Raw genomic sequence first — 26,434 nt, forward strand, 5'->3', positions numbered from 1 at the left:
AGCGCCAAGCACCCTCAGAAGGGAAGCTGGGCTCCCACGGCGCCAGGGACATGCAGCCCAGAGCCCGTTCAGAGAGGGGCTCTCTCGGCACTTCTTGAGAAGTTCTGTGCCCCAGATACAGTCAGCGCAGTTACCCACCCCTTATCTTCTTTTTTTTTTTTTAAGATTTTATTTATTCATGAGAGACAGAGGCGGGGGAGGCAGAGGCAGAGGAAGAAGCAGGCTCCCGATGGAGCGGGGAGCGGGATGCGGGACTCGATCCCAGGACCCTGGGATCATAACCTGAGACAAAGGCAGACGCTTAACGGACTGAGCCACCCAGGTGCCCTATCGGCCCCTTATCTTAAGACAAAGTCCATTCCTACCACATCTTCTCAAGGCCTAACTAGAAATCTCCAAGCGAAAGAGCAAATGCAAATCCAGCTTTATTGGTAAAAAGGAACGGCAGACTTGACTGGAAATGCCCACCTGGCCCAAGCAGCAGCACCAACCAGAAAGAAAAGAGGAAGGGGAGAGGGAGAGAGGGAGAAAGGGTGGAGGGAGAGAGAGAGAGAGGGAGGAAGGAAGAAAGGAAGGAAGGAAAAGAGGGAGGAGGGGAGGGAGGGAAGGAGGGAGGGGAGGGGCTCTGAGTGGGCACGCGGTCATGGAAGAAGACGACTGCAGGCTCCAGGTGTGGGGAAAAGAGCAGAGAGGAAGGCTGGACCCTGGCCCCAACATCTAGAAGGGGAGCAGCTCTTCCACGGGGATGTTGAGGATGACGTCCATGTCTGGGGTGCACCTGGTAGGGAAGAGCAAAGAGGGTATGAGAAGCCAAGCGGGGGCGCCAGAGTTACAGAGTGGGGGAGCACACCCTCCGGGGATCCCTGCTCTTCAGAACACTGCCACCCAGCTGGGGAGCCGCACCCCAAAACACTTGTGACTGCAGCCCAAGCGTGCACGTGGGTGTGCGCACACAGGCACACACCCAAAATGAGAAAGGAATGGGTTTGGCATGAGTAATGTTCCCCTCCAGGGGTCTGAGGTCAAGAGGGAGCAGGAACCCAGCTCTGAAATGCCGGGGCCTCTCACAACCAGCGCTCTCTTCGCGGTCAGAATGGCCGGCTGGGACACTGGCTGTGTGTCACCGGGAGCATACGACTTCCCTCAGAGCCCCACTCCTTCGGCTGCCACACATGAAACAAGCACTCACTGTGTGCCAGAGCCCAGAGCAGCCTGTTTCCTCACTGCTCACATGGGATAATAATTCCAACCTCGATCTCTGGCAGGCAGACTAAGGGAGTCCGTGCTGACGGGGAGGAAGCGCTCAGTAACTGACAGGTGTCCTTCTTTCCGCACAAGGAGCGAGAACAAGGGTTCCCGTCTGCAGTACAGCCCCCGTCGCAGGGACCAGCATGCCGTGGGGGCCACAGGATTACATCCTCTCTCCACCTTGTCCCAATTCTCTCATCCACTCTCGTGGATTCCACGCTCTCCTGACACACACTGAGGTATCTAGGCACGAAATGTCAGGGTGCCTGCAACTTTCAGGACTTCCCAAGAAAAAGCAAAGGAACAAGATGAAGCCAATATGGCAAAAAAGTAACAACTCCTAATCTACACGGGCAACTGAGTATTCACCAAAATATTCTCTCTACTGTCTGTGTATTTGAAATTTTCCATAATGATAGTAAAAAGAAAAAGCATCGCTATACTGACAATGCCCAAATTTCCATCTCTAGCCAGTATCTGTCTTCTGAGGTCAACTGTCTACCTGAGGCGCCAGCACTGAGGTGCCCCAGGTCCCGTGTGCCATCACGGAGAGGCCTGGCCTCGTGGGTTCCCCAAGTTCTGCCACAAAGAGCCTGACCCAAGAAAGTCAGGCGGAGAACTGGCTTTGGAAGGAAGTTCTTCCTTTGGGGCCCAGGAGTCTGCCAGGCATAGAAGACATCCTTCTCTCCTCACAGAGTGTCTTCCAGGCCATTCTTCCCTAGAGCCAACCACCCCATTCAAGTCCATCTTCTTGAACAACCAGAGGCTTAAGGGTACACCCACTTGGTGGAAACATGGAATCTGGGAACCAGAAGAGTCCAGAAAGATTATGTAATTCAGCCTCCTGGGTACTAATGGGACACGAAGGCCCAGAGACGGGAAAGGTCACGTCTGCCACATGGTCAGCAGCAGAGCCGAGGCAAGACCCAGGTCTCCCTGCCCCCCACCACCCGGGGTTCTGTCTTCTTCACTGGGCTGCCTTCCTGGGAACAGAGAGCCTCAGGACACAGCATGCCGGGTTTAAGAAGCAGCTGCAAAAAAGATCACATACTTGGGTCTCCGAAGCAGAACGTCTGCAAATATGATCTCTCGGGGCTCCTGGACCTGGACCCGGAGCTGCTCCACCTCGGCCTTCAATGTGGGTATTTCCTCCTCAAACTGGTTGATAAACTGAGGGGAGCAGCACAGCAGGGGAGAGTGAGGAGTCCAACGTCCCCCAACAGAAGGGAGAACAGGGCAACCCAGACGAGGAGGAAGGCCATCTAGGGAGATGGCACAGCTTGGTCCTAGGGGCCTCCTGGGCTCTAGAGGGCAGCTTGCAAGTTAGGGCCAACGTCTGATGGTACGGAACATGGTGCGGAGATCGTGGAGCATGGAGACAGGTGGCAAAGGGGGCAGTACCTGATGATGGGGATGCTGAGAATGAATGGGGGCTGGCAGGGACGGTGAAGGCCACTCACACTGACAGTGGATGGAGGATGATAATGAAAATGAATACGAGAGGGGGTGACGGTGAAGTTCATTAACATGGCTAACAAGTGATGGTCAGTGGCGAGAATTAAGCGGCGAGGATAGGAGGTGGTAATGACAGTAAAATGATGGGTGGGTAGGCGACCCTTGGTGATGCTGCTAATGGGCCATCACCGGTGGTGCTGGTCAAGAAGGCATGGCTTGGGCCCGCACTAACCTCCTTCTCAGATGAATAACAACGGACAGTAATAGCACTAGCTAGGAGGGAGGCCAACCCCAGAGCTGAAGGCCTCCTGAATGCCAGATCAGGACAAGCCTGACTCCCGCAGATCCTAGGGCACGCCCACCCTTCTGCTCCCTCACAGAGGGGCCGTCCCCTTCCGTGCCCACTCACGTCTCTGAACCTGTCCGTGCACTTCAGCATGTCCCGGCTATCCTGCATCTTCCGCAGAAGAGCCTCCTGAGGGGGCTGCTGGCTTTTCTGCGGAGGGAAAAAAGCTCTGGCCCCCAAACGCCTCTTCCTGGGCAGCCGTGCCTGGTGGAGACCACTGGGGGGGCCTAGGGGGCCCGGAGGCAGAGGACGGGGAAGGACGCAGGGCCAGGGCACGACCTGGACACCCACCGTGGCAGCTGGCCACTCACCACCACCAGAGCTTTCAGAAGCTTTCTCTTCTTCTTCTGGATCTGAGTAGACAAAGACTGCAGGACCGTTGTACGCATCTCACTGAGGTCATCCAGCTCATCCTAGGGGCCAGCAGGAGGGTGTTGGCCACCAGCCCTGTCGCCGGCATGGTCCAGCGGGGAAGGTCAGGGCCTCACCTACCTGCTGGCTGTCCTTTAGCTGCTGCAGCTGGCGCACAAGGTTGGCAATCTGGACCGACTTGACGGGATACTCATGGTCCATGTACGTGCTCAGAAAGCTCACTTCCTTGAAGGTCTTCTCGATCTTGGCGTTCAGCCGTTCCACCTGCTGCGCCAGGTCTGGAGAGGTCAGGAGGGACAGGAGGCAGGATCCTCCCTCAAGGACCCCTCCCAGGAGATCGGGGAGGCAAAGCTCTCCCTGGCCAATGGACTGGCGTCTGGCTGAAGCAAGCTCACACACGGCTAAGTCCCTAGAGTCTTTTACCCCCGCAGGAGAAGAGGCAGCACTCGGTAGGAAAGAGACACTAAACCGGGGCAAGATCCCTAGATGAGTCCCAGCTCTGCCGCCGACTTACGGGGTGGACCTCGCCAGACTGTCCCTCCCTGGACCTCAGTCTCCTCACGCACAGGCTCCCAAGGCAATGAGCCCAGGGAGACGGGGCGACACTGACTCCCGGGAAATGACCATGAAGACAAAGTCTGTATTGATGCCCTCCGTGGGCGCTGTCTCCAGGCTCTGAGGTGGGCTGACACACCACCCCTCCCCGCAGAAGGTTTCCAGTCGGCTCCAGGGAGAGAAAGCACAGGCTCAGCGCAACAGACGCCAGAAGACCTGGGACCTGGCCAAGCCTGACTCCCAGAAAGACAGTGGCAGGAAGCAGAGGCAGGTTCCCAGGCGTTATGACCTGCGGCAGGCCCGCGCTTCCTTTAGCTCCAGCTCCCTCATCTGTAAAATGGGCGAATGGTCGCGGCCTCACGGGTAGTTGCCATGACTGAGAGTGTGCCCATATATATAAGCCTCAGGGGCCTGGAAGTAAGCTATTGGCTCTGAGTCTTAGCAATTCCATCTGCCTACGAGGGGAGATGCTGCGCCTACTGGTTTCCAAAAGGTCGGTGCGAGATGAATGCCCTGCTGACCTGCCCGAAGCCAGGGAGGGGAATCAAGGAATCCACGCCAGGGATTCTTACACTTCATCTTGGACTCCTCCTTCTCCTCCCACTCCTCAAGTTCACGCTTGAGCTCCTGCAGCTTCTTCTCGTTCAAGTACTCCAAGATGTCCATGACCGTCTGTGGGAGTGGCAGGGTCAGCTCGCCCTGCAACCTGTCCCGGCGGAGCTGAAGCATGGGCTCTCGGGGGACTCGGCACTTCCTCAGAGGAGTTCCCAGAGCCAAACCCACTCCCAGACCCAGCTACCTGACCGGAGGCCGGCCCAGCCACTCCAAACTGGGCCCTCTCCTACCACCCACCCCAGCGGGTGGCCCTACCACACACCCAGACACTGGCCCAAACCCAGGCAGTGGTCCCACTCTGCCCTCCTTCGAAATGTCACCAAGTGCAAAGGATTTAACCCCCAACAGCCCTCAAAGCCATGTCCTTCTCTTCACCCCCACTGCCACTGCCTTATTCAAGTTTTCTTCGTCTCCTGCCTCAAATACACAACAGCTACCCCTAACTATCCTCTGATCTTTGGTCCATGCCGCAGTCAGGATGATCTTTCTTTAAAAATAAAAAAAAACCTGACCTCATCCCTCTCCTATTCAAAATTTTCCAGGGGCTCTCCTCCGGCCTGTAAATAAGGTCCAAACTCCTTACCGTGACTGACAAGGCCCTCCCTGAGCTGGCCTAGACCAACATGCGGCTCCTCGAGCTGCCTACACTCCCTCTTTCCATGGCCTTCTGCACCCATTTCCTCTGCCTGGAACACTCTCCTGCTCTCTACCAGTTTACACCGACTTCTGCAGCTTTCAACCCAAGCATCACTTCCTCCAGGAAGCCTTCCTGACCCTCCCATGTCTGGGTGAGAGGGTTCTCTCCGCTCCCCAGATCCCCCGGCCCCATGGCAGTACACACAAATGGCTTTCTAACTGCCTGTGACCCCACTAGAATGAGAGCTTAATGTAGACAGTGTCCCACCCATCACTGTTTCCCAAGGACCCACAGGAAGCATTCAGGATGAACAAAAAATATATTAATAGATCGATTCCAGAAGATCAACAAGGATTTTGTCTAAATTTGGAGAATATTCTACTACATTCCCTTGGACTGAACGACTCCGCCGTCCTTGGCCTGTGTTGTAGACTGAATTGTGTACCCCCCCAAATTCATATGTTGAAGCCCTAACCCCCAGTATGACTGTATGTGCAGATAGGGCCTTTAAGGAGGTAATTAAGGTTAAACGAGGTCAAAAAGGTGCGGAATCCAGTAAGAGTAGTGTACTTATAAGAAGAGGAAGAGACTCCAGAGCTCTCTCCACGTGAGCTCAGAGGAAAGGCCGTGTAAGGACCCAGAAAGAAGGCAGTCATCTGCACCCCAAGGAGAAGGGCCTCACCAGACAACAACCCTGCTGGCGCCTTGATTCTGGACTTCCAGCCTCCAGAACTACGAGAGGTAAACTGCTCTGTGTAAGCCGCCTGGTCTGTGGTGCTTTGTGATGGCCGCCTGAGCAGACTAAGTCCCCAAGACCGAGCTTTCTCTTCATCTCACGGGCTCCGGGGAGCTCAGTCCCTCTTCTGCCTGTGCAGACCGCAGCCAGAGGGCATTACGGCTCCATGAAACCATTTCCTCGGACTCTCCTCCAGCCCGAACCCCTGGGTCCCCTCCTCCTGCGGCTTTCCCAAGCCTCTCCCAGAGGAGGCAGAGGATGCCCCCTGGGTTCTAGGACGAGTGGCTCCACCCGTGGCTCCACCCGTAGACCACAAGCACCACCCCTGGCTGAGGGTGGCAATCACAGCCCGGTGGAAGGAAGCCACATCCTGGTGCCAGACGGCCCGTGCTCAAGTCCCGGGTCCCCCAGGTCCAACCCTTGCTAGGTGAGTGAGCTTGAGGGTGACCTTGACCAAGTCACCCAGCCTGCCTGTTTCCATTTTCTCTTATGTAAAATAAAGAGAATAATGCCCACCCCACGGGGTTGTCGTAAGGATTATGTGGACCTCTACAGCACCGTGAGTACGGACGGTGGTGGTGGTGGCAGCTACACCCACTGTGTGCCAAGTACAACACCCCCTTTGCGGTGGGTGCTTTGTGCTCCATTTTACAGAGCTCAGAGCTTAACCCGAAGTCGCCCAGCTAATAAATGCTGGCGTTGGGATGAGCCCCCATCTCCTGGTTCCAAAGCCCAGCTAGGTGGGGCGAAGTGTGGGAGAGACGCATCTCCAGAGGGCAGCTTTGCAACCGGCGGGAGAGGCCAGGAGAGGGCGCCCGAGGGCTCAAGGGGGCGGCGCCGTGGGCAGGACCGAGGTGCAGGCGGCGGAGACCAAGGTTGTGGGAGGGGGGCGATTGGACGTCACCTCAAGGATGTCCTGCTGCTGCAGCATCGTGCGCACTTTCAGGGCCGCGCTGTCCTCCATGTCCTGGATGGCCTTGATGAGCTCCCCGTTGAGTTTGGTGAGGAAGACCTCATGGCTGCAGAGCTCCTGGAGTGTGGTTCGCCGGTTCCTGAGCAACGTCTGCAGGCGGAGGGGAGGGCAAGGATGGGAGGCGGTGCTGCCAGGGGCGCCCGGAGCCTCCCGGAGCCCGGGGACCACTTCCCTCCCGCCGCACGCACGCCCCCTTGTGGTCTCGACTGGTAAATGCGGCCCCATTGTCTGCGGGTCAGAGCCCCTGAACTCTTTCATCCATTCTGAAACGCCCATTTTCCCCGAATTTTACATTTGGGGGGGGGGGTGGACGCCTCTTACAACGGATGGCATATCACAATCTAATTGACAAAATTTGTTCGTGGTAAATAAGATAAGGCTGCACCTGATTATCACTGGCTTCTTAGAATCAATAAAATATAGTAGTAACAATAAAAATAGGAAACACCCAGGTCGGTAAGAAAGGGGCGGAGGTGAGGGGCCATCTCTGGAGAAGCAGGGAAGCCAAGTGGGTGATCAGACAGCTGAGCTGAATGAGTACTCTCTCATTTCACACATCGCCCTGGCGGAAACAAGGAGGGGCTGAGAGGGTAAGGGGCTTGCTAAGGGCCTCTCCAGCAGGTACATAAAATCTACAATAATAACAACAAGAATTGTTGAGGGCCTACTATGTGTCGGGCACTGGGCCTCACTCGGCACATGGTACGTGGTATTGGTTCATCCAGAGGCCCTATGTTTACTGACTCTTATTTTATTGATAAATGGAGGCTCACACAGGTTAAGTGACTTGCCTAAAGTCACACAGCCAGAAAGTCATGGCACCAGAACCGGGAAGCCAACCTTCTGACTCCCGATGTCCATCTTCCCACCACCCCAAGACAAGGAAGCAAACGGGCCCTAAAGCGCAAGGCATGGTTGAGCCTCATGGCAGACTCAAATTTGGATGTTAGCCCCAGACCCACTTGGTTCAAATACCAGCTCTGCCACTTACTCCCTCAGGGAACCTGGGCACACAAGCTAACCCCCTGGCACCCGGCTTTACTCATTCTAAAGGTTAGGAAGCCAACACTCGCTTTGGAGAGCTGCTGGGAAAAACAAATGAGGTAATGTTCACAATCAAGCCACTGAGTGGCGGTCCCTGGCACCCTCAGGGTGCACGCAGGAACTGGAGCTGATAACTGTCCCCACTGGCTGTAGCCCTCCAGCTCTGCCCTACCTACGCGCTCCCTTCTTCATTCCTCTTCTTCCTTGTATCTCTGTCCTTCGCTAGAAGCTACCCTTTCCTGGCCCTCAGCTCCCACATTCCTCATGTAATAAAAACAGTAAAAGTGCAAACGCACAGAGTGTTTACTATGCGCCCAAAGCTCTGCTCGGCACGTCACACGCACTACCTCACTTGGCCTCTTCTCAGCTCCTTTCCCAGAAGCCCACGCACCAGCATCACTGGGGGTTGGCACCAGGAATGTGTATGCTTAGCACACACCCCATTCCCAGGGGATGTGGAGAAACTGTAGAATTCAGGACCTCTGCTCTAGAAATGGATCCTCCCTGACCACCAGATTTAGTGCAGAAGCCCTACTTTGTTTCCTTCCTGACCCTTCACCCCAATTTGTAATTATATGTTTTTCTTATTACCTTCTTGTTTTTCTGATTTCTTATCTGCCTCCTCCAGTAGAATGGCACAGAGGAGGGCAGGGGCACTGGCTGTAGGACACATCACATAGGACAGTGCCTGGAGCTCCGTAAGCATGGGCTAAATAAACTGATGAGTGGCTATTCTTTGGGTTTTTTAAATACATTTATTACAGGTCTCCCCACTACAGTGTAAGCCCCATAAGAGCACAGATTCTGAGTACCATGCTCACAGCTGTGTCCCCAACACCTGGCATAGTGCCCAGCACATAGTAGGCGCTCTCAAGGGTTATAGATTGAACAAATAATTGTCCTGAGACCGAGAGGCAGAGTCAGGATCCTGTTCCGACTCCAAGAGCAAACCAACTGAGCAATTTCTGCTCCCTTCCTGTTTCCCCCTTGTCTCCATGGTCCATTCTCCACACACCAGCAGCAGCAGCCCAAGGACTCCTGTGAAAACCTAGGTCATATCACATCCCTGGTCTACTCAGAATCCTCCAGGCTTTTCCTGTCTTAGCATAGAAACACAAAGCCTAATTACGGACTACAGAGGTGCAAACAAGTCACCGCCCATACCCTCACACCCACCAGCTTGCCTCATCTCCTGCTCTAGCCACACCAACCTCAGGACCTTTGTACTTGCTGTTGCTCTGTCTGGAACATTCCTCCCTCAAATGTCACCACTTGAGCAGCCTTCTCTGACCACCCTGTCTAAAACGGTCATGGCCACTCTTCCTCTGTGCCTCTCCAGCCCCTAACCTTACCTTTACACTTCTTCATTGCTCTTAACATCACGGCATGTATTATATACTTATTTGTCTTATTTATTGTCTGTCTCCCAAAGTCGAATGTGAGCTCCCTAAGGTCAGAGGCCACAACACTGGTGAATCCTTGCACTTAGAACAGGGCTTGGCACATAGCAGGCATTCAATAAATCGACTAAATGAATGAATAATCACAAGAGACAACATTGGTTGGGACCCCAGGATTCAGAGCCAAATTGTCCAAGTTTTAAAGTCAGGATAAAAATAACATCAGAAATAGGAGTTCCTCCTTTAAGAACACTGGGCTGCCTCTGAACCATTCTGCAAAACTGAAGGTGAAAAGGAAGAAAAGGTTTCAAAGCAAATACATTCTTCCCTATTTCTTTATACAGTAGTCATTGTTCATGGAGCTCTTAAAAACTTTCTTGAAAAAAGTATGAATTCTTCTCCAGTATTTTGTAGCATTTAGAGTATTTAGTATTCTACTTTCTGCTAGGGACACAAAAGACTCCTCCTCCTTTAGTCATTTCAAATACTTCAGAACATTGTTCAGAAGCTATAAAAAAAAAAAAGCAAGAGATGGGGACACAAAAGACTCCTCCTCCTTTAGTCATTTCAAATACTTCAGAACATTGTTCAGAAGCTATAAAAAAAAAAAGCAAGAGATGGTGGGAACACTAATTATCTACAGCTGTATGAGATGATGTGAAAAATGTAATAGTGAGCTTCTGAGCTTTGCTTTGCGGTCCACTGTATTCCATGAAAGGTTAATTTACTGGAAATTTCTAAATGAACAAGCTACCAGATTGTATTCATAATGCAGTGAAACAGAAAAGTGATTCTGATCATTTTCCTGGTCTTCAACACTAAGGCAAACACCTAGCTTAACCGGCTTTGATCCCTGGTACTGCCATTTTTCTAGCCATGCGACCTGGTACAAGTCCTTGATCTCCCTGCACCTCAGTTTTCCATCTGTAAAATGGGGGTGATGATAAGCATGCCCATGGCACTGCTGAGAAGGAAATGAGTCAGCCCCGGCACCCGCAAAGTGTTCAGTGCATATTTGCTATCACCGTACCCCTGCCCCGCTGTCCCTAGCCCAGGCCCCGGTGCCTGTGGGGAGGATGCTTATACCTTCAATAGCCGGATTGTGGCCTGTGTCTTCCCAGAGTCCAACCTCCCTCTGTGCTTTTCTTGTCGATTCCTCGGCTGGCTTGTCATCAACATGGTGGGCTTGGAATGCAACCCTAGGGCATGGGAAAGAGCAGAGAGGGAGTGAGGGTACAGGCAGGCCTGGGAGCGGGTCTCAGGGAATGCACCATCCAGGAGATGGTCCGGGCGCCAGCCCCACCCACGCTTGACCTTATAACACGTGACAGTGAGACAGAGCATGGGACTCACATCTATCAAGAAGCTCCCAGGCCCCACTCTGTGCAGGGGACTTCCATGTGACCGTGGGTATGGACCGAGGGGGGGAGAGGAGAGCAGGAACAGGAGACGGCCAGGTGCCCACAGTCTCTCCCACCAGCCTGGCCGGTAGCAAGGTTAGTTGGGGCAGGGGTTAAGGGCAAGAACTAATGAGCCAGACAGCCTGGGTTCGACTCCAGCTCCGCTTTCTACTAGCCATGTGAGCTTGGGCAGGTCACCTGACCCCTCCGCCCCTTGGTTTTTCCCACCTATAAAACAGGAGTCATCATCATGCCTACCTCATAGGGTTGTCCCAAAGATTAAATAAGATGTCACTATACCTTCAAATGTTTGGAATAGTGCCTGACACATACTCAGCGCTGAGTATGCCATCCTCATTGTCACTGTCATTACTGATGACCTTAGGCTTGACATCAGGACCACAGCCCCGCACAAAGGCACAGGAGCGGTGCAAAACTCCCACTGGCTACCTGAAACACCTATAAAAGCTGTGGTCCTTCCAGAGAGGGACTGTATGGAAAGAGTTCAGATCGGAATAAGGCATTTGGAGGGCATGTTCTCAGAACCCCTGCTTCCTCTCGGGCACCAGCCTAAGACAAATCACCCAAATCATCTCAAATGCTGAGGCCACGTTCTCGACGCCCACCAAAATCCCCGCTCCAAGTGCAACACAGTACTTTTCAGAAAACATGATTTCTTTAATGAATCAATACAGCTAATCCGGGAAAATTTTAGTATTAACTATTGAGGTGATGAAGTAAATTAAAATAATTCTGTGTTACAGTTATGAATTATCTGTATATATCAGGTATTTAATTGTATTGTTTAAAAGATGGAATGATTAATAGATTAATCTTGTGGTTCTAATTTAAATGAGATTTTGATTTAGATTTGTTTTAAGATAAAGGTTTAAGACATTTTTATGAAATGTGTATAAATTACCGAAACTTTTAAGAGAACATAGATTACCCATGTCTAGAAGTTTATTTATTAGATGTACAAGAATTATTTAAATGCTCAATGGTTTTTGTTAATCAGACAAGTGAACTACTTGAAAATGAAAAATGAATCTATTAAATTTTAAAATGTGGCTTAAAAGGATTAGGGGAACCTAATTAACCAAGTTCCAAAATCCCCCTTAGAAGTGTTTACAAAAATTATAAGATAAGTAATTTAAATTTAAATACTTAAGGAGATTTGTAGCTTTAATAATGACTATTTATTTTCATTAGTGGTAGTAGCCCTGATTTATCTTTTTTTTAATTAAACTTATTATTTTGGGACAAGTTCAAGTACATGAAGTTTAAAGAAATAATACAGAGATGAATCACTGAATTCTATTCCTGAAACCATTATTACACTGTATGTTAACTAACTAGATTTTAAAAAGCAAGACTACAGAGAACTCCTATGTATCTTTAACCCAGTCTCTCCCAATGGTAGCATTTTGCAAAACCATCTACAATATCAGAACCATGATACTGATGGACAAGATAGCGAACGTTTCCATCACCCCAAGCATCCCTCATGCTGCCTTTTATACCACACTCTCTTCCCTCCCCTTACATGTTCCCCCCACCTTTGTCCCTAACCCCTGGCAATCACTAATCTGTTCTTCATTTCTGGAATTTTGTCATTCCCAGAATGCTATATAAATGGAATCAGAGAGTATATAACTTCTGCGATTGGTTTTTTTCACTCAGCAAAATTCTGTGGATTCATCCAAGTTATTGACTGTATCAGTAGTTCTTTCCTTTTTATTACCGGATGGTATTCCGTGGTACCGATGTACCGCAGCTTATTTAACCATTAACAGACCTCTGGATTGCTTCCAGTGGAGAGTATTATGAATAAGGCTGCTATGAAGCATTCATGCCCTGGTTTTTGTGTGACCATAAGTTTTCATTTCACTGGAATAAATGCCCAAGAGTGCAACTGTTGGAGGATGATGAGAACTGCATGTTAGTTTCGTTAGAATCTGCCATACTGGGGTGCCTGGGTGGCTCACTCAGTGAAGCGTCTGACTCTTGATTTCAGCTCAGGTCATGATCTCAGGGTCATGAGATCGAGCCCTGAGTCAGGTTCCCGCGCTGCGCCTAGAGTCTGCTTTGGAGTCTCTCCCTCCTTCTCCCTCTGCCCTTTCCCCCTCTTCTCATTCACTCTCTCTTTCTCTGTGTCTCTCAAGAAAGAAAAAGAAACTGCCATGCTTTTTTCCAGAGCGGCTCCACTATTTTACATTCCCGCCAGCAATGCATGTATGATCCAGTTTCTCCCGTTTGCCAGCATTTGGTGTTTTCACCATTTTTCACTTTAGCCATTCTGATAGGTGTGTGATGACAACTCATTATGGCTTAATTTGCATAGCTTCAATGGATAATGACGTTGAATATCTTTTCGTGTGCTATCTGGATATCCTCTTCAGGGAAACGTCCCTTCATATGTTTGGCTCATTTTTTTTTTTTTAAGATTTACTTATTTATTTCAGAGAGAGACAGCATGCATGAGTAAGCGGGAGGAAGAGGCAGAGGGAGAGGGAGAGAATCCCCACCCGCCCCAGCACTGAGCAGGGAGCCTAACGCGGGCCTCCATCCCATGACCCTGAGATCATGACCTGAGCCCAAATAAAGAGCCAGACCCTTAACCAACTGAGCCACCCAGGTGCCCCTCTTTGGCCCATTTCCTAACTGAATTGTTTTTCCATTCTATTATTAGAAATTGTTGAGTTTTGAGCGTTCTCGATATGTTCTGCATAGCAGTCCTTTGTCAGAGGTGGTTTGCAAGTATTTTCTCCAAGTCTGTAGCTTGTCTTTCCATTCTTTTCACAGAGTCTTTCACGGAACAAGTGTTTAATTTTGATGAGGTCCAGCTTATCCACTTATTTCATTTTTCTTTTATGGATCAAGCTGTTGGTAGAAAGTCTAAGAGCTCTCCACTTGGCCATGGGTCCCAAAGATTTTTTTCTCCTATGTTTTTCTCTAAAAGTTTTACAGTTTTACATTTAATGTTTAGTTTTTATTTCATTTTACATTTACATTTGGACTTAAGGCAAAGTTCTTCTTCTTGCCTATGGACGTCCAATTGCTCCAGCACCATTTGTGGAAAAGGCTGTCTTTTACTCCACTGAACTGTTTTTGCACCCTTGTCAAAAATCAGCTGGGCAGGGACACCTGGGTGGCTCAGTCGCTAAGTGTCTGCCTTCGGCTCAGGTCATGAGCCCAAGGTCGTGGGATCGAGGCTCATGTCAGGCTTCCTGCTCAGTGGGGAAGCCTGCTTCTCCCTCTCCCACTCCCCCTGCTTATGTTCCCTTGCAGTCTCTCTGTCAAATAAATAAATAAAATCTTTTAAAAAAAAAATCAGCTGGGCATATTTGCGTGGCTCTATTTCTGGTTTCTCTAGCCTGCTCCATTGATCTCCATCTATCTCTCTGCCAATACTATGCTATCTTGATTACTTTGGCTTTAATAGTGTGCCTTAGTATCAGGTAAAGTGAATCTTCCCACATTATTTTTCTTTTTCAAAATAGTTTATCTACTCCAGGGCCCTGCTTGTCTATACAAATTTTAGAATAAACCTGTCTGTTTACAAAACACAGTGCTGGGATTTTGACAGGAATTATAATAAACATACAAATCATATTGGGAAGAACTGGCATCTTTACTACACTGAGCGCTCTAATCGTGAACATAGCGTGTCTCCCCTTTTATTTAGGTCTTCTTTGATTTCTTTCATTAGCATTACGTGATTTTCAGCATATAGGTCCTATACTTCCTTTGTTAAGTTTAGACCTAAATATTTCATTTTTGGGGGCACCTGGCTGGCTCAGTCAGTGAAGTGTGCAACTTTTTTTTTTTTAAAGATTTTTTTTATTTATTTGACAGAGATAGAGACAGCCAGCGAGAAGGGGAACACAAGCAGGGGGAGTGGGAGAGGAAAAAGCAGGCTCATAGCAGAGGAGCCTGATGTGGGGCTCGATCCCATAACGCCGGGATCACGCCCTGAGCCAAAGGCAGACGCTTAACCGCTGTGCCACCCAGGCGCCCCTGGAGCATGCAACTCTTGATCTCAGGGTTGTGAGTTTGAGCCCCACGTTGGGTGTGGAGGTTACTTGAAAAAACAAATAAAATCTTTAAAAAATATTTCTTTTCTTTGGATTATAAATGTATTTTTAATTTTGGTTTCCCCAAATTCATTGTTAGTACATAGAAATTTGATTGGGGCACCTGGGTGGCTCAGTTGGTTAAGCATCTGACTCCTGACTCTGGCTCAGGTCATGATCTCAGAGTGATGAGATCAAGCCCTGCATGGGGCTCTGCGCTGGGTGTGTGAAGCCTGCCTGTGATTCTCTCTCTCCCTCTCCTCTGCTCCTCCCCCAGCTCATACTCACACTCTCTAAATAAACAAATAAACAAATAAATAAATAAAAGAAGCTTTAAAAATGTGACTGATTTTTGTATTCTGCAACTTTGATGAACTCAGTCATTAATTCCAGTTTCTCTTAAATTTAGTAGCTTCCTTAAGATTCTCTACAGAGACAGGATGTCATCTATAAATTAAAACAGTCAAATCATTCTATCTGATTCATCTCGATGTTGGTGTCTCTTTTCGCACTCATGTTGTGATTTTCCTTATTCTTGGTATGACAAGTGATCTTTATTGTATCCTTGATGTTTTAAATAATACTCTGGAGCCTACTTCAGACAGTCCCCTGTCAAGATGTAGCATGACGTCCAGTTTTCAGAGTCCTCTTACGTTCACTATGTTATGTCCAGGGCTTTATTTAGTTGTAAAATGCAGGACCGAGAAGGAAGGGGGCTACTCCATCTCAGCGGAATCAGCTGATTTATCTTTTTTAATACACAAAAGCTGCCCTCAAGGACATGACTTTGCATAAGACATGTTACCAACCTAAGCTTCAGTTCCTTCATCTGTAAAATAGTAATGAGAACATCTCCCAGGTCATAAGGAATGAATGAAATGATGACACCCTTCTACTCATCTATCTCAAGTGTATTTAAACTTTTGTGTAGTTACAGTTTGAGGTTGGGACCATGAACTCTACACAGCTAGAAACCCAATCTGTCTCCTTCACCATGAGTCAACAACATTCAGCCCAACGCTCAGCACACGGGTGCTCAGCAAATGGATGCTGCTGAATGAATACATGAATGAATGAATGAATGAATGATGCCTCTACAACAGAGCCTGACACAAAATAAGTCCTAAACAAGCGGTAGCTATTTTCGTCATTATAATTTACACAGATGATTTCACTTTGCCTAAAGGCAGGAATCCTTGTAGACCTGGGGCTGTGACAAGTAACCTCGATGGAATTGCAAGAAGGGAAACTGGAACACCAGCTCAGGTCTATGTTTCTCCAGCACCCACACTCTCCCCACTGATATGTGGTTAAGACTGTGCATCCTGAAGGGGCACCTGGGTGGCTCAGTGGGCTGAGCGTCCAACTCTTGATTTCGGCTCAGGTCATGGTCTCGGGGTCATGGGATCGAGCCCTGAATCAGCCTCCATGCTGAGTGTAGAGCCTGCTTAAGATTCTCCCTGTCACGGCACTGGAGGAGATAATGCTAAGTGAAATAAGTCAAGCAGAGAAAGACAATTATCATATGATTTCTCTCATCTATGGAACATAAGAACTAGGATGATCGGTAGGGGAAGAAAGGGATAAAGAAAAGGGGGGTAATCAGAAGGGGGAATGAAACATGAGAGACTATGGACTATGAGAAACAAACTGAAGACTTCAGAGGGGAGGGGGTGGGGGAATGGGATAGACTGGTGATGGGTAGTAAGGAGGGCACGTATTGCATGGTGCACTGGGTGTTATACGCAACTAATGAAGCATCAAACTTTACATCGGAGTCTGGGGATGTACTGTATGGTGATTAACATAATATAATAAAATTTTAAAAATAAAAAAAAAATAAAAAGATTCTCCCTGTCACTATGGACTCTAAGAAACAAACTGAGGGCTTCAGAGGGGAGGGGGCTGGGGGAATGGGATAGGCTGGTGATGGGTAGTAAGGAGGGCACGTATTTGCATGGTGCACTGGGTGTTATACGCAACTAATGAATCATCGAACTTTACATCAAAAACCAGGGATGTACTGTATGGTGACTAACATAATATAATTAAAAAAAAAAAAAAAAAGTTTCTCTCTCTCCCTCTCCCTTTGCCCCCAACCCCCCTCATGCTCTCTCTCTCTCTAAAAAACAGAAAACAAACATAACAAAAAAAACAGAGTGTGCATCCTGGAGGAGCGCCTGGATGGCTCAACTGGTTAAGTGTCCGACTCCTGATTTTGGCCCAGGTCATGATCTCAGGGTCCTGGGACTGAGTGCCGCATCGGGCTCCCTGCTCAGCGGGGAGTCTGCTTCTCCCTCTGCCCCTCCCCCCAACTCATGCTCACCCTCTCTCTCTCTACACCCCCCCAAATAAATAAATAAATAAATAAAATAAAAAGAGTCTCTCTCTCCCTCTGTCCCTCCCCTCACTCATGTAAAAAAAAAAAAAAAAAATTGTTCCTCTTGGAGCCAAACTGCCAAATGTCACAGCCTGGCTCTGCCCTCTCCTACCTATGTGACCTTCAAAGTTACACTTGCCCATACCTCATATCTAAGAGGAGGTGGTAATAACAGCACCCACTTCACAGGGTTCTTGAGAAGATGAAATGAAGCGATATGGGCCAAGTGCTGAGAACAGTATCTAAAGGCCTGGTATATGTTAATTGCTCTTGTTCTTACCATGGTTGTATCTGTTATACACCTCACTGCCACCCCAGTGAAGGAAAGGAAAAAGTTTCCTTGTAGATGCTGTGTGAATAGGGTCTAGAGCCAAAGACAAAAATTCTGTCACTACCACCGGGCCTTGTGCTCAGCACTTTACATCAAAGACTCTTGACAGGGGTGTTTTAGATACATTGGCAGGGAGGATTTGAGGCTCTCTCAAGTATTGGGGGTCCCATCAGGCATCTGGGGGTGGGGGCCAGAGACACTAGATATCCCCTAGAACAGGACAGCCCCATGGAACACAGAATTCTCCTATTTCCCGCATGACTTTCCAAAGCCCCAACAGACACTGATGTAGTAAAAAACCTTATTTATAATTATCTGATCCCAGAACCTGCCTCTCTTCACATATAAACACAAAGAATATTTTGCAGGGTTTTACAGTAATGTTAAATTTTCCAAGAAAGCAGCTACAATCAAGGGAAGGTTGTACTTTGTTCTGTTTAGAACTCTACCAAGAGATGGGCACCACTTTGGAAATCATGCCCACAATGAAACATCCCTCTGGATATTTGAGTCCCTGATATCCCACCACGTGTCAGTCTGCATTTGCAATGGTTACATTCACCATGACTCCACATCTGTGGGTAAGCTTCTGACCACTTTGACCTGTCTTCTAGTAGAGCTCATCTTGGGCATTTACATACTGAAATATATGTTATTTAACAATAACTTTCCTTTTACTTTTCCTTTACTTTACACTTAGGGCATTATATTAAGTTTTTAAATTATATACATAGGTAGGTTATATTACCTATGAAGTTTATTTCAGATACTAAAGAAATATTACAAATATTTGTTATTAAAAGGAATATCGGGTCTGATAAGGTTGAGAGCAACAATGCTCTACATTTAATTCTTGCAACAATCCTATCAGGTCCTCATATTACAAGTGAGAAAACTAAAGCTCAGAAAGATGAATGGCTTTTCCAAGATAGTAAACGGCAGAGCCAAGATGTGAACCTGTGTCTGCTTCAGCCAAGGGCCTGAGAACTCCCCTGGATGGCATGACAACAAAGTGACAGAGATTATCCGGAGCTGACCAAACCCTATTTTCTTTTCCCCTTGGACACACAGCAGGACATTTCCCATCTTCCCTTGTGGTTAAGGGTAGTCATATGACTGAGTTATGACCACTGGAATATGAGCAGGAGTGATACGTGTCATGTCAAGTCTAGGCCCTGAAAAAAAAAATTGCCCACAAAATTACCCATATTCCTGCTCCTTCTCTCTTCTCTCTCTACCAGCTGAATGCAGAAGTATCTACCAGAGGCTCAAAGCCTTACAAACTGTCAGAGCCACAAGGCAGAAGGAGCCTGGATCCTGAATGATCATTTGGAAAAGATTACTTCCTCCCCTGCAGATCCACAAATATATTTTGACATAAATGAGAAATAAGCTTCTATTCTAATACGTGAAACCTAGGGATTGTTTGTCACAGCAATTAGCCTCCTCTAATATAACTGATGTCACCAAAGGCCAATGGCTACACTCTATCCTGTCCCCAGTCCCCATATCCGCCCTCAAGTGCCTCTGCCCACCTGGCAGGACGCTAGTCAAAGTCTTCGTTTTGCTCTTCTGGTGGCCTCTGGTTTGTAGGATGGGAGGCAGAGTAGGTGACTTGGTTTTCTGCTTGGACTGCTGCCATGGAACATAATCCTACCAGAAATAACACAATCAGTCACACAGCCTGATGGGTTCAAATCCCAGCTTTGCCCCTTACAGATATCTATGACCTTGAGCAAGTGACTTTTGAGGTCTGAGCCTCAATTTTCACATCTGTAAACTAGATCTAATTATAAATACCACCTCCACAGATTGATGGGAGAATTCCAAGAGATGATACTTGTAAAGCATGTGGTAAGTGCTCCATAAATGTTAGCTATCACTTGTTTTATCAGCCTGCCATAATTTACTAAGCACATCCAGGCTGTGATGTGCTAAGAACTGTGGCACACGGTTCTTAAACACAAGGCATGGAAAAGATCCAAGAAGAAACCAGAAGAGCAATCAGAGATGAGTAAGAGAGCAGTATAATACACCCTCACGTCCTGATAAGGTGATGCGAGAACAGGTTCGGGGGCTTGGCTCCGGGTCCTACAGCAAATGTGTGACACGGCTAGGCCTGGAATTCAGGTCTCCAGATTCTATTAGCCGGAACAGTCACGGCCATGGGGGCAGGAGGACTGCAGACCCGGGGGCAGGAGGACTGCAGACCCAGGGTCAGCAAGTCCCCATCTCCTCCCTAGCCCTCCAGGACTCACCAGACTCTGGAAGTTGTGGATTGCGGAGCGAATCCCAGACGGGTTGGGTCTGGAAAGAGATGGGGCGGGAAAGAACTTCCATCATTCCCAACCCCCGGGACAGTAAGCAGCAAACATGAAACAAGCGTGCAGTCTCCACAGAGACCACAGTTCACTAGAAACCCGAGTGAGCGGGAGCTGGGAGAGCGCGAGGGGGAGGCAGGGCTAGGGACATGTGGGCGGGGGAGAGGGCGGGGTCAAAAGACATCCAGGCCGGGACCAAGCGCAGGGGGGCACGCATGCGCACTCCACCACCCTTCGATTCTTCTTACACCTACTTCGGAAAGACGCGCGCCATTGGGGAAATGGTAGAAGAGTAGTGAGTTTGTGGAGCCCTGACCTCTTGCGATACTTATTCAGCTTCTCCGACTTCCTGGTCTCACCGGAGACCGCGTGGTAACCTAGGTCACTGGAACTTCCCAGCGAGACCAATCCCTCATCCCCGTCTCCAAGGAAACGGACGCAGACTACCGAGCGCCCAGAGGGACTAATCTCTCAAGGAGAAACGGAGCTCCACAGCCTGCTCCACGCGGCTTTAAATACTATCCTTCAGCTGGCCCCACCCATCATCTTAAAGAATTATGTCATGTTTCTCTTCCCATCAAACCTCCATCACTTTCTTCTCCATCCTTACACTTGTCTAATGACTTTGCTTCCTATTTCACTAAGAAAATCGTGGGGATCAGTAAACTCACATTTTCACATCACCTCATTTACCCACCTAATTCTCTCCCTCCTGTGCCTGTGTAAACTGCCTGTTAAGACCGATTTCGACAACTGTACTCTCAATCCTACCCTCTTCGTTTTTCTCAAAGATACCGCCCCAGCAATTCCCGTTTTCTGTTTTCACCCTCTCTATATTATTCCCATTGGTATACCACCATTTTTTAATTTCTTCTATTAAAAAAAGTGACCAGGGGCGCCTGCGTGGCTCAGTTGCTTAAGCGTCTGCCTTCGGCTCAGGTCATGATCCCAGGGTCCTGGGATTGATCCTCCATGGGGCTTCCTGCTCTGAAGGGAGCCTGCTTCTCCCTCTCCTTGTGTCTGCTGTTCCCCCTGCTTGAGCGTTCTCTGTCAAATAAAATATTGTTAATAAATTAAATAAAAATAATAAAATAAAAATAAAAAATAATTAACATTTTAAAAAATAAAAAAAAACTTTAAAAGTGACCACTTCACATCTAGCTATCCTGCCATTTCTGCTTCACTTTACAGCGCAACTCCTAGAGAGGTTTGCCTACTGTTGCCCATTCCTTTCCACCTCTTCAACCAGACTTTCATTCTCTACATCTCCACTAAAACTGTCCTTCTCAATACCACCAGTGCCCTCCACTTTGCTAAACACCACAGTCACTTCTCCATCCTCATCTTACGTGGCCTATCTGCAGCATTTGACAGAGCAGATCACTCCCTCCTTGAAATACTTTCTAAACTAGGTGCCCAGGAAACCACTCTTTTTTTTTTAATGATTTTTTATTATATTATGTTAGCCACCATACAGTACATCCCCGGTTTCCGATGTAAAGTTCTATGCTTCATTAGTTGCGTATAACACCCAGTGCACCATGCAATACGTGCCCTCCTTACTACCCATCACCAGCCTATCCCAATCCCCCACCCCCCTCCCCTCTGAGGCCCTGTTTGTTTCTCAGAGTCCATAGTCTCTCATAGGAAACCACTCTCTTGAATGGCTTCCTGACCCCTTCTCTTCTCCTTTGCTGGTTCTTCCTCTTTCCCTTTCTTATTGGAGTGTCTCAGGGCTCAGACCCTCTCTTTTCCTCTATCCACTCACACTCCATTTAAGTTCCTTTCCAGTCTTGTGATTTCAGATATCATCTCTACCTGGATGCCTCCCAGACTCATAGCTCCAGCGTCTCCACTGAATTCCAGCCACATACATCCAACTACTCAGCATCTCTACTTGGGTGCCTAATAGGCCACTCTAACATGCAACTCTTTTCCCTCTTTCCCCCAACTCAAAATGGCAACTCTCTTCCTAGAATCACCCTTGATTCATCTTTTGATTCACCTCTCATCCCACATCCAAGTCTGCCAGCAATACCTTCAAAGGACATCTGGAATCATACTGCTTACTATCACCACCCACACATACACACACCTCCCTTTGCTCTCACACCCAGACTACCACCACCTTGCAGGACAGAGAGACCTGCCTGTCAAATTTTGGCCCACGGAATTTTTTCTCTCTTGTGCTCCAAAACCTGTTTCTCCTTTCAAGGTCCATCTCAAATAATTCCTCCTCCACAGTCTCCTAAAATGGCCTTTTTTTTTTTTAAGTGCAAATCTGGGGTGTCTGGGTGGCTCAGTGGGTTGAGCATGTGCTCTTGGTTTTAGCTCAGGTCAGGATCCCAGGGTGGTGAGATAGAGCCCTGTGTCAGGCTCCACACCTAGCTCCAGAGTCTGCTTGTTCCTGTCGATCCCCCTCTGCCCCTCCCCCTGCTTTCTCTCTCTCTCTCTCTCTAAAATAGATAAAATATTTAAAAAAAAAAAAAAAGTGCAGAGTGCCTCAATGGCACAGTCGGCTCAGTGTCTGCCTCCAGCTCAGATCATGATCCCAGAGTCCTGGGATCGAGTCCCACATTGGGCTCCCTGCTCAGCGGGGAGTCTGCTCCTCTCTCTCCCTCTGCCCCTCCCCCAGCTTGTGCTCTCTCTCACTCTCTCAAATAAATTAATAAAATCTTTTAAAAATTTTTTTAAATAAATAAATTTTTAAAAAGTGCAATTCCAAAAGTCTATCAATAAGAACCTAAACTGAGGTGCCAAACTGACCAATTCTGATATCCTTCTGTGGCAATAATTTGCCAGAAATGAGTCAAGGCTCCCCTATGTAGATGGCCTTGGTGCCCATCTGGACTAATTTGTTCACAGGTACCTGCCTGGCCCCTGTAGCTCCTGGTTCAGTGATCTCCACAATAGGACAGTCTGATGGCTAGAACACTGCTAAGGAGAATGACTGACAATTTTTAAAGAAATTCACCGAGAAATAAATATAAATGTTCAGTCTTTTATCCAACTCATAGGGAAAATTGCTGGCAGTAATAATCAACAAATAATAAAGCCAAAAATAACCGAAAGAGGATATAGAAATCTTGGATCTTCAAAACTTGACCTGAGAAAAATGGAATTGATGGAAAGAATGGCCATACACATACCAACAAAACCTTACGATCGAGATGTTGGTCCTAAAATTTCAGGAGCCAGAACCCAATCCACAAGTCAAATCTTTTCAAAATACAAACAGATCTCTTTGTAGTCAGAGATAAAACAAAAAAGTCTACAATATGTTGGTTTTGTGAGAGGTCCTGGCTAGTGCGGTAAGACAAGAAAAAGTGTTTAAGATCTGAGCAGAAAGAGCAAAGCCTTCGTTATTCAGACAATAAGACTGTCAACACAGAAAAGCAAAGTGATTCTAAAAACCACTGGAAATTTTAAAAGATGTCAGCATTGTTGCTACTACACAAAATTCAATTATATGCCCTTTGGGGTTTTTTTTAAGATTTTATTTATTTATTTGAGAGAACAATAGACAGCACAAGCAGAGGAAGTGGCAGACAGAGGGAGAGGGAGAAGCACGCTCCCCGCTGAGCAGGTAGCCAGATGCAGGATGCGGGGTGATCCCAGGACCCTGGGATCATGACCTGAGCCAAAGGCAGATGCTTAACCGACTGAGCCACCCAGGTGCCCCAATTGTGTTCCCTTTAAATACCAATAACAAATATGTAATTTCTAAACATATTATTTACAATAGCAATCAAATCATATCTTACCTTGGAATATGTTTTTTAATTATGCAAGCCCCTTATGAAGAAAACTATAAAATATCATAGAGGTCATAGATGGAGCAATTAAGTATTATAAAATGGCAATTCTGGGGTGCCTGGGTGGCTCCGTTGGTTAAGCGTCTGCCTTCTGCTCAGGTCATGATCTCAGTGTCCTGGGATCGAGCCCCAGGCAAGGAGGGAGCCTGCTTCTCCCTCTCCCTCTGCCTGCCGCTCCCCCTGCTTATGCTCTCTCTCTCCCTTTCAAATAAATAAAATGTTTTTTAAAAATAAATAAAATAAACAAAATAAAATGGCAATTCTGTTCAAATTCAATGCAATTCCAATTGAAATCCCAAAAAATGGTTTCCTGGAACTTAGCAGACTGATTCTAAATTTTGTACAGAAGATCCAAATATAGCTGAGACAGCCTTGTGGAAGGAGGAAGAATGTTTCCCATAAATAAAATAGAGTTCGGTTTTCTCTTTAGAATTTGGAGTATCTGGCTACAGCGGGCTCTTACTTATGGAGAGCAATGATCAGCTAGAGTTGACTTGCGACTGCCCCTTCAGAGAATACCTGCTCTCCAGTTCACCCAGCACATTGTCCTTATTTAAGGTACCTGTCTGATCCTGTAGCTATTTGTATGATATTGCCTCCCACCTGGGGTGGGAGGATAGGGTAAGAGAAATGGAAGAGATTATTTTAAAGTATATAGACTCTGTTTGGTCCCAGTGAGCTGACAAGCAGAAAGAAGAAATAGTGGATCACGTGACTCCAAGAGTTTGATGCTTTTGGTAGTGATCTGAGTATGATCATGGGAATGTATGGCAGAGGAGGGATGGAGGAAAGCACACCAGAAGCTATACTGTGAGGGAACTGGAAGGTCCAAATGGCACAAAAGCTGGAGATGTCAGCTTGCCTGAGATCAATATGTGGAATTGGGTGAAGTGAAGGATCTTAAGAACTCACAGGGACTCCATAATGCTAAGTAGAAATAGAAGATGTGGCAGAGAAATAGGAAAGAATCCAACACAAACAGAAGGAAGAATAAATAACCTTTCCTGGAAACTCATTGTGGACCAAGCTCTTTGACACAGGCTATCTCCTTGAACCCCAACATTAGTCCTCTGAGTAGACATTAATATCCCTTTGTTATGGATGAGTAAGCTGAAGCTATGAAAACTGAGGTCATCGGCCCCACGTGACAAGGCTGAGATTCAAAGCAGTCAGATTCACACTAGGATCTCCCTGTCTCCACAATCCACCCCTTCTTTCACTAAAGTCACAGTGGTCACTGAAGCACCCCGAAATGCACACAGACGTGCATTAAGAAAACAAAGCTGACAAAAGGTATTGTTAACCCCATCCCCTCAAGCACCCAGATTTTATCAATGCTTCCAAAGCACCAGTTGGAACAGATGAAGGAGGAACAGAAATCCTGTCCAGCGCTAACTTTAGCTGAGAATCTTTGTGTTAACCAGATTTTTCTGGAGAGTCTGACGCAAACAGCCTTGATCCACAAAGTCAGAAGCAAGCGATTTTAGAAATATAAGCCAGCCTCATGTAGTCGCCTATTAACTCTGCCACTTCACCAAGTGTTTTAACCCTTCTCCAACCCCCTGCCTCCAGTAAAATGGGTGTGATTACAGCGTGATTTTGGAAGATTCCATGTGATAAAGCTTGCAATGTCCTAATGTGCTTAGAACAGTACTGGGCACTGAAGAGCTCAATATATTATAATTGTCATCATGAGTATGATGGAGGGCCTTTTAAAAAATAATGCAGTATTACTTAGAAATGGATCAAAAAACTAAGGACTTATGGATAGAGGTGTCGTGTGATAAGGCATAGTAAAAATTCTAATGATAGAAAGTTAAAATAGTCCAAAGTTAAAGGTAAAACGTCCACTGTAAAATTCTTTCAACTTTCTCTACGTTTGAACATGTCCATAACCCACCGCTGGAAAAACAATGCATTGTCGTGTGCTTTGGGAGGAGGAAGAGTTAGTTTCGTTTTGTTTCTTGATAAACAGAAAAGATATAGAAAAGAAAACAAAATGGGCGAGATCTTCCTCAGCTTGGGCCCGCCTCGGGGCCGAGGGCCGTTCGTGATGCTGCCGGAATGAAATCGAGGACCGCTTGCGAAAGAGCGAATCCTCGAGAGCGTGGCCCGGGGCTGCCAAGCCCTCGCAAGGGACAGGGACGCGCTCCAAGCGGCGCTTCCCGCCTCGGCGCCCAGGAGGTGGGGCCGGAACGCGCGCCGGAGACGCGGCCGGGCCGTTACCCCTGGACTCGGGGCCGGCGCTGGCCGCTGCGCGCCGCGGGTAAATACCTTCGGCGGGGCGGGGGAAAAGGGCAAAATTAAAAAAAAAAAAAAAAAAAAAAAACCCACACACACCAAACCCCCACAGCCCCGGGCGGGCGGGCGCGCGGATGGGCGCCCTTTGGCTGAGGGAGCGAGTGGAGGATGCTGGGAAGGAGGTAAAATGGCCACCGGCGGCGGCGCGGAGGAGGAGAGGAAGCGGGGGCGGCCGCAACTCCTGCCCCCCGCGCGGCCCGCGGCTCGCGGCCAGGAGGCCGAGGGCGGCCGCGAGAAGATGGGCTGGGCCCAGGTGGTGAAGAACCTGGCCGAGAAAAAGGGCGAGTTCCGCGAGTCGCGGCCGCCGCGGCGGGAGGAGGAGGGAGGCAGCGGCGTGGGCGGCGGGCTCGGCGCTCCCGCGGGCCTGGCGGCGCCGGGCCTCGGCGACTTCCCCCCGGCCGGCCGCGGGGACCCGAAGGGTCGGCGGAG

At 48.2% G+C, this 26,434-nt stretch overlaps 2 protein-coding genes across 7 annotated transcripts in view; one reads left to right on the forward strand and one right to left on the reverse strand.

The window, feature by feature from the left end:
* Positions 1 to 208: 208 nt before the first annotated feature.
* C13H20orf96 (chromosome 13 C20orf96 homolog) lies at positions 209 to 20,775 on the reverse strand. 6 transcript variants are annotated; one of them, XM_002925401.4, is made up of 11 exons: positions 20,144 to 20,770; positions 19,827 to 19,875; positions 19,104 to 19,221; positions 10,468 to 10,580; positions 6,869 to 7,027; positions 4,549 to 4,648; positions 3,542 to 3,699; positions 3,361 to 3,462; positions 3,113 to 3,199; positions 2,300 to 2,418; positions 574 to 778 (listed from the first exon to the last, which is right to left on the reverse strand). In XM_002925401.4, exons 1-11 carry the CDS (start codon positions 20,161 to 20,163, stop codon positions 718 to 720), a joined length of 1,086 nt encoding a protein of 361 aa, XP_002925447.1. In that variant the 5' UTR covers positions 20,164 to 20,770; the 3' UTR covers positions 574 to 717. The 6 variants fall into 6 exon arrangements, with proteins under 6 accessions (XP_034497086.1, XP_002925447.1, XP_011230863.1 ...); XM_011232561.3 differs by lacking the exon at positions 3,113 to 3,199; XM_034641195.1 differs by lacking the exons at positions 2,300 to 2,418; positions 3,113 to 3,199 and having other exon boundaries at positions 209 to 778; positions 20,144 to 20,773.
* A 5,238-nt stretch (positions 20,776 to 26,013) lies between these two features.
* ZCCHC3 (zinc finger CCHC-type containing 3) overlaps positions 26,014 to 26,434 on the forward strand; it is a 2,780-nt gene continuing 2,359 nt past the window's right edge. The window contains 2 exon segments of the mRNA XM_034640814.1: positions 26,014 to 26,431; positions 26,433 to 26,434. The exon segment at positions 26,433 to 26,434 is cut by the window's right edge and continues 2,359 nt beyond it. Of these exon segments, the coding sequence (XP_034496705.1) occupies positions 26,133 to 26,431; positions 26,433 to 26,434 (301 nt within the window). The 5' untranslated portion in view covers positions 26,014 to 26,132.

Source organism: Ailuropoda melanoleuca, chromosome 13 (genome assembly GCF_002007445.2).
Source record: "Ailuropoda melanoleuca isolate Jingjing chromosome 13, ASM200744v2, whole genome shotgun sequence".
Lineage (NCBI taxonomy): Eukaryota > Metazoa > Chordata > Mammalia > Carnivora > Ursidae > Ailuropoda > Ailuropoda melanoleuca.